Source organism: Sebastes fasciatus, chromosome 8 (genome assembly GCF_043250625.1).
Source record: "Sebastes fasciatus isolate fSebFas1 chromosome 8, fSebFas1.pri, whole genome shotgun sequence".
Classification (NCBI taxonomy): domain Eukaryota; kingdom Metazoa; phylum Chordata; class Actinopteri; order Perciformes; family Sebastidae; genus Sebastes; species Sebastes fasciatus.
Genome location: NC_133802.1, coordinates 26,019,647 through 26,034,493, shown reverse-complemented (window position 1 = coordinate 26,034,493; position 14,847 = coordinate 26,019,647). Strand labels below are relative to the sequence as shown.

The following is a 14,847-nucleotide window of genomic DNA, read 5'->3' as shown; positions in this document are numbered from 1 at the left end:
TAAATATTCATATATATATTTGTATATATATATAATATAATTTTTTTAATGTATTTATGGTACTGAAATAACTGGATGTTTTTGTTTGGTCGCATTGATGGATGATTATAAACTGTGGACTGCACGGTGTGGCAAAGTGAACATCACCATAGCAACTGATGCTGCGCGATGGAACATACCAAATGAAAGGGTTAGCGGATTAAACGCGAATATTATGAAATTACGTTTAGTTGTAAAATTTCGGAGTTAAACCACTACTTGCATAAACAACTCCTTCGTATGTTAAATCCTTACTAATTGTATTATTTATGTTCCGTGAATACTCCTCTTGAAATCATTAATTTATTCGTATAACCCCCTCTGCACCAAGTTGTAGAGTCCGATTTCAATATGGCGGCGGAGGGTTTGAAAGTCTGAACCTCACGGGTAGAGATGATGAACATTAACATTAACAACTCGTTTGTACGCTACATTTCTGAATTTTTACAATGTCATTCTCATCTTTCTTTTTAACTACAGACTATGGTGAAAGCAGAAGACGTATTCACCATGGCAGACGGCTGGAGAGAAGTGTTTGAGAGAAGCCGGGTGGTTCCTCCGCCCAGTCAGACAGTCCGCCTGGCTGTGGAGAGCCACTTCATCCAGAACCAGGGCTTCCAGCTCAGCCTCAGCCGACTCACTGCTGCTCACCTCCCGCAGGTGATAGCTCCTTAAACGCACGTAAATTCAGCGTAGTTTTTTTGTGTAGTAGAGTCTACTGACTGTCATTATTTAGCAAAGATATGATATAGTTCCCCTATGATACGTCACAGAGCGTCTGAAGAAAACTAACCAAACTCCATCCAAAAAGTTCATAATTAAAGGTGACTTTGTATTTTATTAACTGGTCAGTTAGTTGACCACTATAAAATACCAGTGTAAGCAATGCTATGGATGTTCTTGTAAATTCGGCATAGAGATAATCCACCAAACAACACCACAGTTAATCCTAATCCATAAATGTCTCATGGAAATAAGAAACACATAAGATCATTTAGTTATAGAATCCCACAGTGCAGATTGAACTGTTACAAACATTCATTCTTGCTGATGTCTATTAAACTTCTCAACAACTCGTAACATAAAGCTATCATAATTACAGTGCAATATGTTTAGACAGTGCAATATGTTAAATAGTGACAGTGCAATATGTTAAATAGTGACAGTGCAATATGTTAAATAGTGACAGTGCAATATGTTAAATAGGGACAGTGCAATATGTTAAATAGTGACAGTGCAATATGTTAAATAGGGACAGTGCAATATGTTTAATTGGGAGAGTGCAATATGTTGCATCTGTGTAATATTGGGCTATTGTCTGTGCAATATGGGCAAGACGGTAGAAGATGCAGTGCACTTCCTGGGTGCAATACCTGCCATGGTGTGTGTGATAGTATGTGTATGTATTGAAACATCTGTTTCTGTGGAACTGTTTCCATGTCTTGTGTGGAATCGTTTATTATTGTTGTGGATGCTGTTTTAATTTAGTGTTTGTAACTGCAGTTGGATGGAATCCAGGAAAAATTGCCCCACGGGGACAATAAAAGTATATCTTATCTATCTATCTTATCTTAGATGCTTGTGGAATGTGTGTTAATTGGTGCACCACCACAAGTATGCAGAATTTAAAGTCTTGTTTGAGTTAAACTCACTCACATCAAGGCAAAGTACTTGTACGTGGAAAACCTACTTTACAATAAACCAGATTCTGATGTTTGCTGAGAAGTTGAGCAAGTAAATTGGAGGATTTTAATGTTTATATCTAAATCCTTTGAGGGTGAGGATTACCTGTGACTTTTATAATGTGGGTGTTTTCCTTTTTTTACTCGCAGGAGATGTCAGAGGGGGAACAAGATGCAACCTACCAACTGCGAGTGACCCTGTTTGATAGAAACCACCAGCACTTCTTTGGGAAAACATGGAAGAGCCCACCCCAGAGGATGAAAAACAACAAGATCCCCTTGAATGAGGTAGCTTTACCATCACAATGACATAAGACCAGACAACTGCAGATGATGCACAGCTGTGATTCACTGTGTGTTAAGTTTGCAGACTCTATTTAAAACTCCTCTCATGTTGTTTTGATAAGCAGTGGATTGGTGATTATATAGCGAGATCAATGCCCTTTCAAGCATTAATTACATTAATTTGGCACAGCCATTATTTAATTAAAACCAACTCAAAAGCTCCACCACTCAAGACTTTCAATTAGCACTGATGATTGGACTGTGTTCTGCTGCGCTCTTGAGAACGTTGTCAGCCTAAACTCAGCGAGTTACAAACTGCCTTGATTGCCAATAAGTGATTCCAGTTGCATCCAAATTCTTCTAAGTGTTCCAGTCAAGTTGAAAAACAGCATATTTTTATGTGAAGCAACAACTTTTAAAAGTTATAAATGATGATTTTTCAGATGAAAATTGTGGATACAAATCCAAATTGTATCAGCTACCTTTTACATTGCTTTTTATAGCTAGGTTCTAAATCACACAGAGACTGCGGCAATGTAAGAAGTTAATCTGTCCCTAAATCCCCTGAAAACTTGATTTCAAAGTATTTCTCTATTACATTCAACAGTCGTGAGTAAATAAGCAACACTGAAAAAGTATAACAAAGTTGAGGTTCAGAAATATAATATCCATAAGTATTATTTATTTTGAGTTTAATACTCCAAAACTATTCTTATCTCCCTCATCAGGACTGTGTGTGTGTGATTTGATCAGATTTAGCTGGCACTGATCTGTCAAGCAAACAACTAGGAATATATAATTTTTATTTAGCAATATCAGCACATATCATGATATACTACATTTTCTAGAAGATTGATATAGAAACTGTTGATGGATAAAATAACCAGACAGGAGTTTTTGTTTTTGGCTAAGCCAGATAATGAAATACCTAAAAAAACAAACAAGTAATTCATCATCTTGATGCAAAAATCATAAATAAATTCAATATCGCCATAAAGCATTCTTGCTCACTGACTTGCAAAATTACTTCGGCTAATTAGACTGCTGCCCAGGTTGATGTTGGGCAGGGCAATATGCAAGAATTATGTGAAGTCACCAAACTTCACCCTAACAAGTATAACGGTACTACTAGGAGAGTACAGGCTGTAAACGGCCACAAAATTCCCCTGCACTCGGACACGGAAAAGGACGTGGTGTCACCTGTTATGAGAGTAATAAATGAATATTGATCAGAGATCACAAACTGTAAACGGTGTATGAGTGTGACGCTATAGTTTGTAGTTTGGTAGTGTGATAATGTACTACATATAGTGATGAAACACACAAAAATAATAACTTTCTCCATTTCCAAATACAGTGCATGAGTGTTTTATTGGCCGAGCGAGCACATCCGCTCGTCACAGTTGAATAAAGGTGAACTCTGAGCTGTGAATCTGGCTGGAGATTTCACCGAAACAGGAAACGCACACTTGAATTCATCTGTCTTGCGGCCTTCAACAGAAGTGAATAATGTGTGTGTACCCTTTTAGATAAGGTTTAATCAGCTAAAATTAATGAAAACACCAGGTGTGACTGGACCAAGTAGGGCAAAGAGTCAATAACATGTCCTTGTTTAAAGGCGTAGTGGTATTGAGGATCAGTGTGCTTGGAGCAGTTGAGCTTGGCATTGCATATCTGCAAATTTTTTGGAAATGACCCGGTAAAACCATGAAAGCATCTTGTTCACACCTTCAATTGTGAAATGCTGGCAGATTCACATTGTGGAGGCTTTGGTGTGTTTTGCTATTTCAACTCAGCCCTCTCATTTTTCACACTCCCACAGAACAGATGTGAACAAAAAGATTTGATTGATTTGCAATCGGCGTGTACAAGAAGTCAACATCCAGTGTTTTCCATAGCAGTACGTCTGCCTCTTTTAAGATGTTCAGATGCAACTAATTAGTTCTCTGCTCATCCACACAAGTGAACAGACACTTCTGCCAGCTCACTGTCATTATAGGTTAAACTTTCATGATCGACAGGTTGAGCAGCCCGGCGCTAAGAACCAGCGCCGGTTTGTTAGCAGCAGATACATAAAACCCTGCGAGAAGCCCAGTGAATTCAAAATGGACCATTTGACTTAACTGCATCCATCAATCGCATTTAACATCTCAACTAAGTTGTGTGGAGCCTTTCACCATGTAGGGTTACACTGCAGCACACTGCAGGGTGCCTGACAGCTGACCTTCGGCTTGGTGTGTCAGGGCCTTTACTGGCGTATTTTGTCTTGGGATTGTAGTTGTAATGTACTTTTCTCTGTAAGTCATTGTGAATGAAGTTGGCCTGCTGTTTCAGTCATATGTGGCGTTCGAGGCTCACTTTGTTGCACTGCATTTCTTACATTGTTCTTTGAGTTATTTCTCCTCTGTAATCATAATTCACAAACGGAACAAAGAAACCATTTTTTGATGTCAAACTGCGTGATTTACTCTTTGAAAGATGTGCTTTGATGATGAAATTTACAATTGCTTCTTGAAAATGCTAAAGAGAATGTCATAGCTACTGAAGACAAAATATACGACACTGATAAAATATGCCACAAACCCGATTATCTTCACGGTATCTATTCAACTTGAAAGGATCTCTTTTGTTTAGCTAAGCACCCTCCGGTCTGTTATGTCAGGCTGCTTTGGCGGCTTGTTTCCTGTACAGTGGGTAAAGTTCAAGGTGCTCAATATGTTATCCAGAGCATTAATATAGCAGCAAACAAATATTTGCTATGTAAAGATATAGGAGGAGTAATGTCTACCTGAGCAGAGAATGAAGTCTCTCCCCCTCTGTGTGTTGTAATCCGAGCTTCTCTGTGCTTTGTTGACATAGCCGGGCCGGCCATGCGTGCCTTTTAGTGCACGGTCATGCATATGAGCGTGCCCCACTAGCTCTGCACTGCGCTCATACGGCGGTTACAGCTGATAACGCCGTCCCGACCGACTGCGCCGTTGGGGAAGCATAAGCCCGACCCTCCGTTTCCCCCTCAGGTTAACACTGTTAGCTCTGTCAGCACTGTTGCCGTTGTTTTCACTGTTAGCGCTGTTAGCAGTGTTAGCTACGAGCCACCGGCTCAGTCGTTGCCATGTTGAGAGCCGTGCGGAGGCAATAGAAATGCTCCCAATCGCACATTTAGCACCTTAGACTCAACTCCTATTTACCCCTATGTGGTCTCATCCTTTGAAAATGTTTCTCCCAGCATCATGTTTACCATCTCTTCAAAGTCATTATGTTATTTTTGAGCAGATACATGGCGAACAGCTGGATGTCTGTGTTCTCTCTCAATCAAACATCTGAAGGCCTCTGAACATCTTGGTCGGAGGCCAGTCCCCCACTGATGGCGTCAGAGCTCTGCTGAGCTCCTCTGTATGGTGGAGATCTGCTTACAGTGTGAGCTGTTGTACAGGATGTTTTGAGAAAGTCTTTTTTTTAATGGAAAGAATACAGTGAGAGCTGGAGCCGGCTGATAAATGCAGAGTGTTGCATAAGTCTTTTTACAGAGACAGCAATGAGTCACAGCTACGGCACATTCTGATTTCCAGTTTTATCACCATCTGTTTTCTCCCCTTTCCTCTGCTTGATGTTCTTTTGATCGAACAATCTCTCACGGTGTACGGCCATACTTTGATCCACCATAATAGTCGTAGCCTGTATAAAAACCCACTTGGTATCCCAATAAGTGTCCAAATCCCATTATCCATCCAGGGTAATAATATAAACCACATCATATCCTATCAGGATGATAGAGTGGGGCTGGCCCTCTCTGTGTCGTGCCGCAAGAGCTGCACCAGCTTTTTTTTATTGGATTTGGCCCGATGCACTCACATTCATGCTGGTGTTTATGAGTGGCAAATTGCTGTTTGATATCTAAATAATGTCAGAGGGGGGGATCTTCTGCTATGTTACAGGAGCGCCGTGAAAATTATGCCCCCACCTCCCCTCAGTCAGCCATGATGGATTGGTTTTAATATCTGGTGAAAAGCAAATATGCGCAGTGATTAAAGAGAGAAAGAGGGAGCTCTTACTAAATCTATTTTCTAGCTTTGTCTCTGCATTTCTTTCTTCCTCAGCAGAGGCAAGACGTCTGGTGACAATGACGACATCTGTTGCTTTTTGTGCCGAGTTGTTTTTGAGCTGTCAAGTCTGACGTATAAAGCTTTGCTTTTGAAAGTAGAGTGCACATTTGGGGACAGTTTGATTTTTGACAAATCTTGTGAAAGCTGCTTTTTAAATATGGAAAGCAGCTTGTTTAGCCCAATAAATTGACAAATATAGACCGTAGCTTGAATTTAGGTCCGTTTGCTTGGATGCACAAAGGAAATTTAGGTTATTGTACATTTGCTTTGATTGGATTTTGATAGATCAATGCATTGCATCGGCTTCTGTCTGTGTGCTTTTTAAAAATATCTCTAATAAAGCAGCAGTGGGTAGAAATGGAGCAAATATGATTCAAACATATTTTTATAAAACGGTCACCATATCCTGACAGTAGTGCATGAGACAGGTAGTCTGAAAAAAATCATGTGCCTTGACATTGCCAAAACATTTTTGATAAGGATCCCTTAAAGCAGCAGTGGGTAGAATTGGAGCAAATATGATTAAAACAAGTTATTTTTATGAAAACGGTCACTATATCCTGTATATAAAAAATCATGTGCCTCTGTGTCCTCCGTTGCTCCTAATGGCATCTGCAAGATTTCACAGACAAAAAACAGCCAATCAAAGGCTGGAGTCTGCCGTCTATGAGAGCCGGCTTTCTATCACTCGCAAACTCCAATGAAACGGTCAAACTAGGCAGCACTGATCAAAAATGAATCAATATTTCTGGATTGCTCAATAGAAACTCTTTCTGAAATTACCTGTGATTGGGCAAGGTCTCCCGTCACTCCCTAGATTTTTGAAAGCCTGAAAACAGTTGAATTACAATATTCTGAAAGGTTAATATGGAATTTTTGCCCAATGATGCCAAAAACGTTCTGCCTACTGAAGCTTTAAGCAAAATCAATTTACAGCCTGTCGACGTTTTTAGTCTTTTTGATATCTTTTTTTAGTCCAGTATGTCCTAAACACCCAGACTATTGCACTTTCTCACCAGTTGCTGTTTATCTCCCATCATGACTCAGATTATTTGACAGCTGTTGGGATATTTCCTACCAGGTATCTCTCCTTACTTTCCTCAGTCTAAGGTAGTGAAAGCTGTGGACAGCAGAGGGCAATGTTGTGCTACAATCAGCGCAGACAGAGGAGTTGAGAGACTGGAGGAGGCAGAGAGAAATGTGCATCTTTCTGCATCGTCTCTCACTGTGATCACTTCATTTGAACTCCCTGCCTTCACAGGGAGCCAGTGGTTTCTCCTCATATGTGCAACATTATCAGGCCGACAGCAGGGCTTTGGAGAAAAGGCCAAGTTTTGTTCCTGTTCGTGCAACCTCTGTTTATAGGTCTCCAAATGCTGTTTGGCATGACGTAGGTAGCACTGCACAGAATAAACTGGGAGTAACACACACACATATTTCTCTACCCTTTATTCCCTTCTCCTAACCTTAACCACATGTCTACACCTTATGCTAACCCTCTAACCCTACCTTTAACTAAAGAAGCCCCACAGCAGAGTGGACTATCACGTCTTGATCCCCACAATGTGATGAAAACAATACCCCACAACACCATATGCACCAACGCGCAACACAGCCTTATTACACGACTTCAAAGCAGTGAAGAGCAGAAGAAGACAGTGCTTCACCGATGGGAAAACATTTGAACACCAGTCATGCAATTCCTCCGCTTTTGTTTCTTGAATAGTTGTTCTCTAAAGAGCAAACTGGTTTCAAAGTGAAGAATCCCATATGGTTCAAACTTGGGCTTGGAGTAATGAAAATGTGGCAGTAGTCACATTCATCCTGTAAAGCACAAGTTTCTCCTTAAAAGCGTACAATATGTTGCCAAATTTAAGCTGTCAGTGCTGTAACGAAGCTCCAGTTAAAGCCTCCACCCCTCCCACTTTTGGCTTGCTTTCTAAAAGGAGACACATACTCCAGAAAGGCTGGCTCAGCTGAAGAAAAACTTCTCTTTTGACTCTGGTATATTTGTTGTTGTGTGCTATATTCACAGTGTTTGCAGTCTATCACGTATGATTGATGCACACTTGATTGACATCTATTATCTCTCGTGTCAATTCTTAATTTAACTCCACAAGAAAAGAATAAATTATTAGAGAATAAATTATGTTCCTCCCTGTTGATAAGTTTTTAGATGTTTCGGGATGAATACAAGCAAACATTGATACAACCTCTGTTTAGCAGGTTTATGAATGATGCTGCTTCTCTGTTTGTCCTCTAGATTATGGACAGCATGGTGGGATGTTTCTGCTGGTAGCCATGTCAAGGTTTCTACGTTTTGACGTCTTGGGATAGGATTTTATTAATCCCGGTATCGATACTGGTAGTGCTTCTCGTTCATAATTCTGTAAATATCAGAGGGACCTTATCTGAAAGCAATTAAATGGTAACTGGACTCAAATTCAATGACCTCTTCCACATTGTGGAAATCATCTAAATATTCAGCCATGACATTGAAAATCTTTTAGACAACACTAAGCTACGCTTTCTGTACTCCAACACAACAAACTCTGCCCGGCTGGCTCTTGCGTTTCCGCCATGGATGTATTCCACTATTCCACCGTTGTCTTCCGACAACACGTCACATCGCCAGATTTCACAACGAGACTTCTCCTTGAGCGAGACGCTTTCCATAATGTCAGACACTTATAATAACAATCGGAGCCTGTCATGGCAAAAACAAGCACTTTTAGTGGATGTAAATGACGGTGACAGCTTCCCCCAATAGCACCATATTGCATCCTGTGAGCACCTGCGGTCTACAGCACTCTCTCTCAATGCTGGAGCAATTTCAGAAATTGTTGTCGCTATTAGTCAGTTAGACTAAAAAAACATGGGAAAATAGGGTCCAGTTTGAAAAATCCAGAAGTTACCCTTTAACAGTTATTCTTTGTGGAACAACTATTATGCATGCTTAGCATTTGCTGTGTTTTCATTCACTTTGTTGAAGTTATCTCACTCTTCAGGACCCATCCTTACTGCCAGCAGAAGTAATTACCGGTTTAACAATGGAAAAAAAGTGACAGTAATCCCATTAAACAATGAATAGCTGCAGAATGAAATCATGTTAGGAAAATGTAAAATATTTCTGTACCCCCACACCCATGCAGGTGTTTTCACTTTGCCTGATTATACCTATTTTCAGCACTGATTGACATCTCTCTCCAGCTGCACCTGTTATGACAGGTCAACTTTTATCATCCTTATTGGTATGTTAAAGGGATAGTTCGGGTGTTTTGAAGTGGGGTTGTATGAGGTGCTTATCCATAGTAGGTGTATTACTTAACAGTAGATGACGGTCGGTGTGACCCCGCATCGAGAAGCAGACAGGAGTACTGACATCTGAGCAAAGCAATACAGTGCTGTGGACAGGGATGCCAGAAAAAAATATTTTTGGCCACCTAAAAGAAAAGCCCACCTAAAAAATCGATACCCGCTTCAGTGTACACTATATTTAGAATATTTTTTACAGCTTTATCTTGCTGTCAGACAGCTCTTTCCTTCTCCTTTCCGACAGGGAATTGAACTGTAAGTGAAACTTATCTATGCTCTCTCCAAAACCAGCAGGTTCAGATGGCAAAAACAGTATAGATACGTTTCACTTTCAGTTCAGTTTGCCGTCGGAAAATATTCTAAATATAGCGTACACTTAAACGGATATCAGTTTTTCAGGTGGGCCTTTCTTTTAGGTGGCTAAAATATGTTTTTCTGCCATCCCCGTCCACAGCAGGACATTGCTTTGCTCTGGTGCAGGTGCTCCTGTCTGTTTCTTGCTGCTGGTAGCACGCCAACCGTCATATACTGTAAGTAGTACACCTACTATGGATAAGTACTTCATACAGCCCTACTTCAAAACACCCGTATTATCCCTTTTAAGATCAGTGACATGACATCATTTCCAGCATATCTGCCCAATGTCTACCTGAGCAGAGGTGCAATTAGTCAAGTTAACTGAAAACAACTATGTGGATGTGCAGAGCCTTTAAGCGTCAATGTTCATTCTTGACCTTGGTAGTAGTTTGATAAAACAATCCAAAACTCAATCCAATCCACTCAATGTCCTCTTAATGTTTGTTGTTCAGAAACTATCATGTTTTGTGGTAGTTGAGACTTGAAACTTTGACTATTGACGTCAGCTATCCCGCAGTAAAAGAGACAGTAGAGCCACTGACTAGAGATGTAACCATGCACAACATATGGTGTGTTTGCATACATACATCCTACTGTATACGGTGTGGGCGGTGTTTGCTCTAATGGTGCAATTATCACCTTTTATTTCAAATGCATGGCTTACACTTTGTAGCCTATATGTTCTTCAACCTGTTGCTGTATAGATTTACATAACGTCTTGGGGAGGTTTAATTAAAGAGACTGATTAGGCCTGTTCTTTCCATATGGAAGGCTTAAGGGACTGTGAGACTAGTGACATGACCTTAACATATGTATGCACCACACCGCAGAGAGATATTATTGACAGCAATCTGCGCTGCCTCACTGTGTATGTGCTCAGTTTAATGTTGAGATTTATGCATCACACCTGGTTTGAAAATGTCGGCTTTTTTTAAAGTGCATAGCTGTAGGCTAATTATAAAACCTGTCTGTTAACCATCAGATTTAAAGCCGAATGTTTCACAAACTCTTTCACGAGCTGTGTGTTAAACAGCAGGTGACGTTAATATTAAATCTGGATATATGTTTCTGCTCAGCCTGCTCTGTGAACCAATGTGTATCATCCACAACTGTATTTCCTGTGGTGTTATTGTGTTTTTCATTCTTGTATGATTGTCTATGTAGTCAGTCACAAGTATTGCTTGTGTGCTATACTTTTTCTCATTCATTCCTTATTTTTCATGAATGAGAGTACATGTTTACAGGAAATTGTAAACACTGCCACCACAGAGGCAATATGCTGGTAGATGTATACCTTATATATGAAGAACAAATAGGAAAACTGGATTTGTTAGTCTTAAAAGATAAGGCAGGAGATATTGCATATTTTTCTTACTATTGACAGTGACTTTTCTCTTACTAATTTTCTCCTACTAACAAGTATCGGCTGTGTATACAAAGCCTGATATAAGTAATTATTCATACCGTTGCACTGGGTAACATGTTCCTTCATTACCATGAACATGCAGCCCGGTCACACTAAAAGGTGTGAATAACAAGATAATGCACAAGGCAAAAGTGTGTAATAAGAACGACTTTCTTGCTTTAGGCCTGTCATGTGTACGCCGTGTAGTCTGTGCTGACTGAAATATAAATGCATCTGCGTTAATATGCTACGCTCAGAGCTGGTGACGTAAAATAAAAAGTGAGAAAGACTGCTTATGGCGGTAGGAGAGGTGGATGGGTCCAACTACCACAGGACTTTCAACCAGGAGGCCGGTGTTCGAGACTGGTGTTGTTTTGTTAGTGACGTTTGTAACATGTTTTCCGTTGTTTTTCCTAAAACTAACTAAGTGGTTTTCTTGCACCCTGCTGGTACTGCACCTTTATACATGCGTGTAATATTTACGCCTTCGTGAGGCAAAAAAAAACAACACTGACACGCTATCCTCTGGTGGACAGGCGGGTCTATTACACGCTTTGGCGTGATGTCGTGTTGGAACATGGGCACTGTAGTTTTTTTTTGGAAGTCAAATTATTCAGAGCCACAGACTAACACATTTATTTTGTCTTTTCACAAGATTTGTTGACAATAAGGAATATAATAATAATAATCCTTTAACATATTGCCCCTGTATGAATGCTCACTAGACCAAAATGGCCCAAAGGAGTCCTCCTGTGAACTGCCTTGAGCTCAGATAAATGGCCAGCAGTAAAACATGAGCCTATATTGAGTCTTGTTACGTTCTGCCTTCCATTCTCTTTTTACAAGGCATGGCACTTCCCCTAGTAAATGTAGCGAGCCTATGAAACCCTTCTGTGTGAAAAGCCACATGATTGATGGACGAAGGAGCTGCTACAGCAGCATAGACAGGCCTTCAGCTTACCTCGGGGCTTAATTCCTTCTCCCAACTGGCATGCTACACTAAGAGATATACACTTCAATTATACATGGGGATGGTGGGGGCGCAGACTCCAGGCTGCCTTGCCCGAGAACTGATCAATATTTCAGCAACAAGGGGACCGAACATCTAGCGGAGCAGCTGCTGCTTAACAGCTTTACACACTGGAGTGGCACACCCCGTAATACAGCTATATACTGTAGGTGTGTGTGTGGAATTCAAGGGCCACAAGAGCTACTGCCGATGTGACAGTAGGGAGAGATGAGAGCCTCGAGGAGGTGTTGGGTCTGTGTGTGTGTGTGTGTGAGACTTATTTCTACTGTGTGTGGGGCGTATTGACTTGATTCTTACTTGACTCCTCTTGTGCTGGCTCATATCTCTTTCCGTCACTCCCTCTTTTCCCTCCACCCATGCAAAGACGCACACCGTGAGCTTGTCCCTATAATTCTGCTATCAGCTCCTCCGGGGGTCTGTATTGCCTGTGTGTGGGGTAGAGAAGGGAAGAGGAGACACTGAGACAGAGAGAAAGAAAGAGATTCTGTCTGTCTCGTACTTTGTTGTTCCAGGCTTTGACATGTCAATATCAACTCTTGTTGAAATGCACCTTTTTAGAATATCTTTTTGAATCTGTAGTCTGGCAGTGTTCCTCCGATCCTTTCATCGTTGAATATTTCCTGCATTCCTCCCCTATTGTGATGCTTCTCCAGCATTCACAGTCAGTGCCCGCGGTTTGTCTGTGAGGCATTTCAGACAGGATTTACAAAATGTCAGGAGACCAAAACCTGGGTGACAAACTAAGACTTTACCCAGCAAGCGCAGAGATCTGTCGTTGGCAAAGCTGGAGATGTTGTAGAATGCAGATTCTTTGGATTTTGTTGGAGTCGGGGACAAGGCGGCGCACACCAGAGGCACTGAAGCTAAAAACGAGGAGCGGGGAAGGTTATGGGGAGTTGTGCTGATTAGGAGGTTTTCATTGTGTGCAGGCGTCTATTATGGAGTCAGTGTTGATGCTGATAATAGGTTTGGACTGGCATTGAAGCAAGCAAGGACAATGTCAGAATAACTGCACTACTACTGTTGTTTCATCTTGCTGATTTCTCATCGGTCTCAGACCAGCCTTGGCAATGATCCAGGGCATATAACCTGTCAGGACACATGTAACTCAGACTCAACCTTCCCTCTGCCTTCAGGACCTTAGTCCGTTTTCAACTTCATCTGTAATGCCCGAGTCAATTTGGAGCCATTATCCATCTTTGTCAGTATCTGTCTTCCCCATATTGTCTAGAGAGAAAGAGTTTGTCTGTTTCTTTCAGGTGATAACGGTGTGTTTGAGCAGTCAGGCTGCATTCATACGAGATCATGTGGTTCGGCGAAAATGCAATTTTTTCCATTTATTTTGAATGAGGGTAGTGTGTTTGGGCTGCGGCCGCAGGGGGTGCCGAAAAAAAAAACACAGCAGCCTGCGTCGGAAAAGTAGAAACAGATTCAACTTTTGGAGAAACACAACCTTACGTCAGCCGCGGTGGCCAATCATGTAACTGGCCATCCAGAGCTGTACAACCCAGCCATGAGGGAACAAAAGACGTTAATCATTGCAGGTAATGGGCCATTAAAGTGACTTGCCCAGACCTCCGCACAGCCCTATGGCAAATTGCTGCAATGCCTGATCTTGTGTGAATGCAGCCTCAGTTACACGTGCAAGTCTCAAGTCTTAACCGTCAACTCTCAAGTCCCAAGTTACTGTGGTGAGAATCAAGCAAGTGAAGTCAAGTCCCTGCTATAAGTCAAGCAAGACGCGTCAAGTCATTGCTCAGGTAAAGAAAGTCACAAGTCAAGTCGTATGAAATTCTGATTTGACGTAAAATTACGTAATTATGTCCATAATTAAAAGTGATGCGTGGCATAAATAAAACACCATGGAAATGTTTAAATTATAAATGTGCTCACATTTTATATTAAAAAAAAACATTTGTTACATACAGTATACATATTCATTGATTTGTTCATATCACATGCATTCAATTCATAAAGCAACAGTTTGTTTATTCTAATATCTGTAAACTTTGTGTTACCAAGCGTAAAATCCCACCACCGCTTTGGGATGCTTTTGTAATTGCCTGACAGCCGCGGTTCGTCTTCTCGCTGTGTGTGCGTGCGTGACAGTGTGTGTGTAACAGAGTGCTTGCACACTCTTGAATTGTGTACTCTCGCAATTCTACACTGACAACTGAATCCTAATGTTATTATTATTTTATTTTTTGTTAATAATTACCCCCCTCCATGATGGCTACCTCCTCGTGTGTTGGCTTCTGCCGCTTCCTAGTAGGTTGCCAGGTTATCATAATGTTTTTATTCTCTACCTTTTAATTGTGGGCGATAGCTACTTTGTTTATCATCCAAAATTTTGATTTAAATCAGGAACTATCAGATCAAACAATAAGTAAACAAGATTATGAATCTGACATTTGATGCCAGCTTTCGCTATTTGACAGTTTTCAGTTCTTGGTGTTATGGACACATTTCGTTTAGTACCAGAAATATATTGAGGTTCAGTCATATACATGCTGGCCGGGCATCCTCATTTACAGTGACAGTGAAAGGTTGGTCACCTTTAAATAGCTCCACTAGCTGTTTAAATTCTCTGTAGCCTAAAATAGCCTCACATGGAGATTTTTTGAAAAATGA

General features: G+C 40.9%; 1 protein-coding gene across 1 annotated transcript in view; it reads left to right on the top strand.

Moving 5' to 3' along the window:
• The first annotated feature begins 340 nt into the window (after nt 1-340).
• The window catches only part of nphp4 (nephronophthisis 4), a 178,853-nt gene continuing 164,346 nt past the window's right edge, over nt 341-14,847 (top strand). Inside the window, exons 1-3 of the mRNA XM_074644653.1 lie at nt 341-426; nt 520-699; nt 1,872-2,009. Coding sequence (XP_074500754.1) covers nt 523-699; nt 1,872-2,009 — 315 coding nt within the window. The 5' untranslated portion in view covers nt 341-426; nt 520-522. The remainder of the gene's footprint in view (nt 427-519; nt 700-1,871; nt 2,010-14,847) is intronic.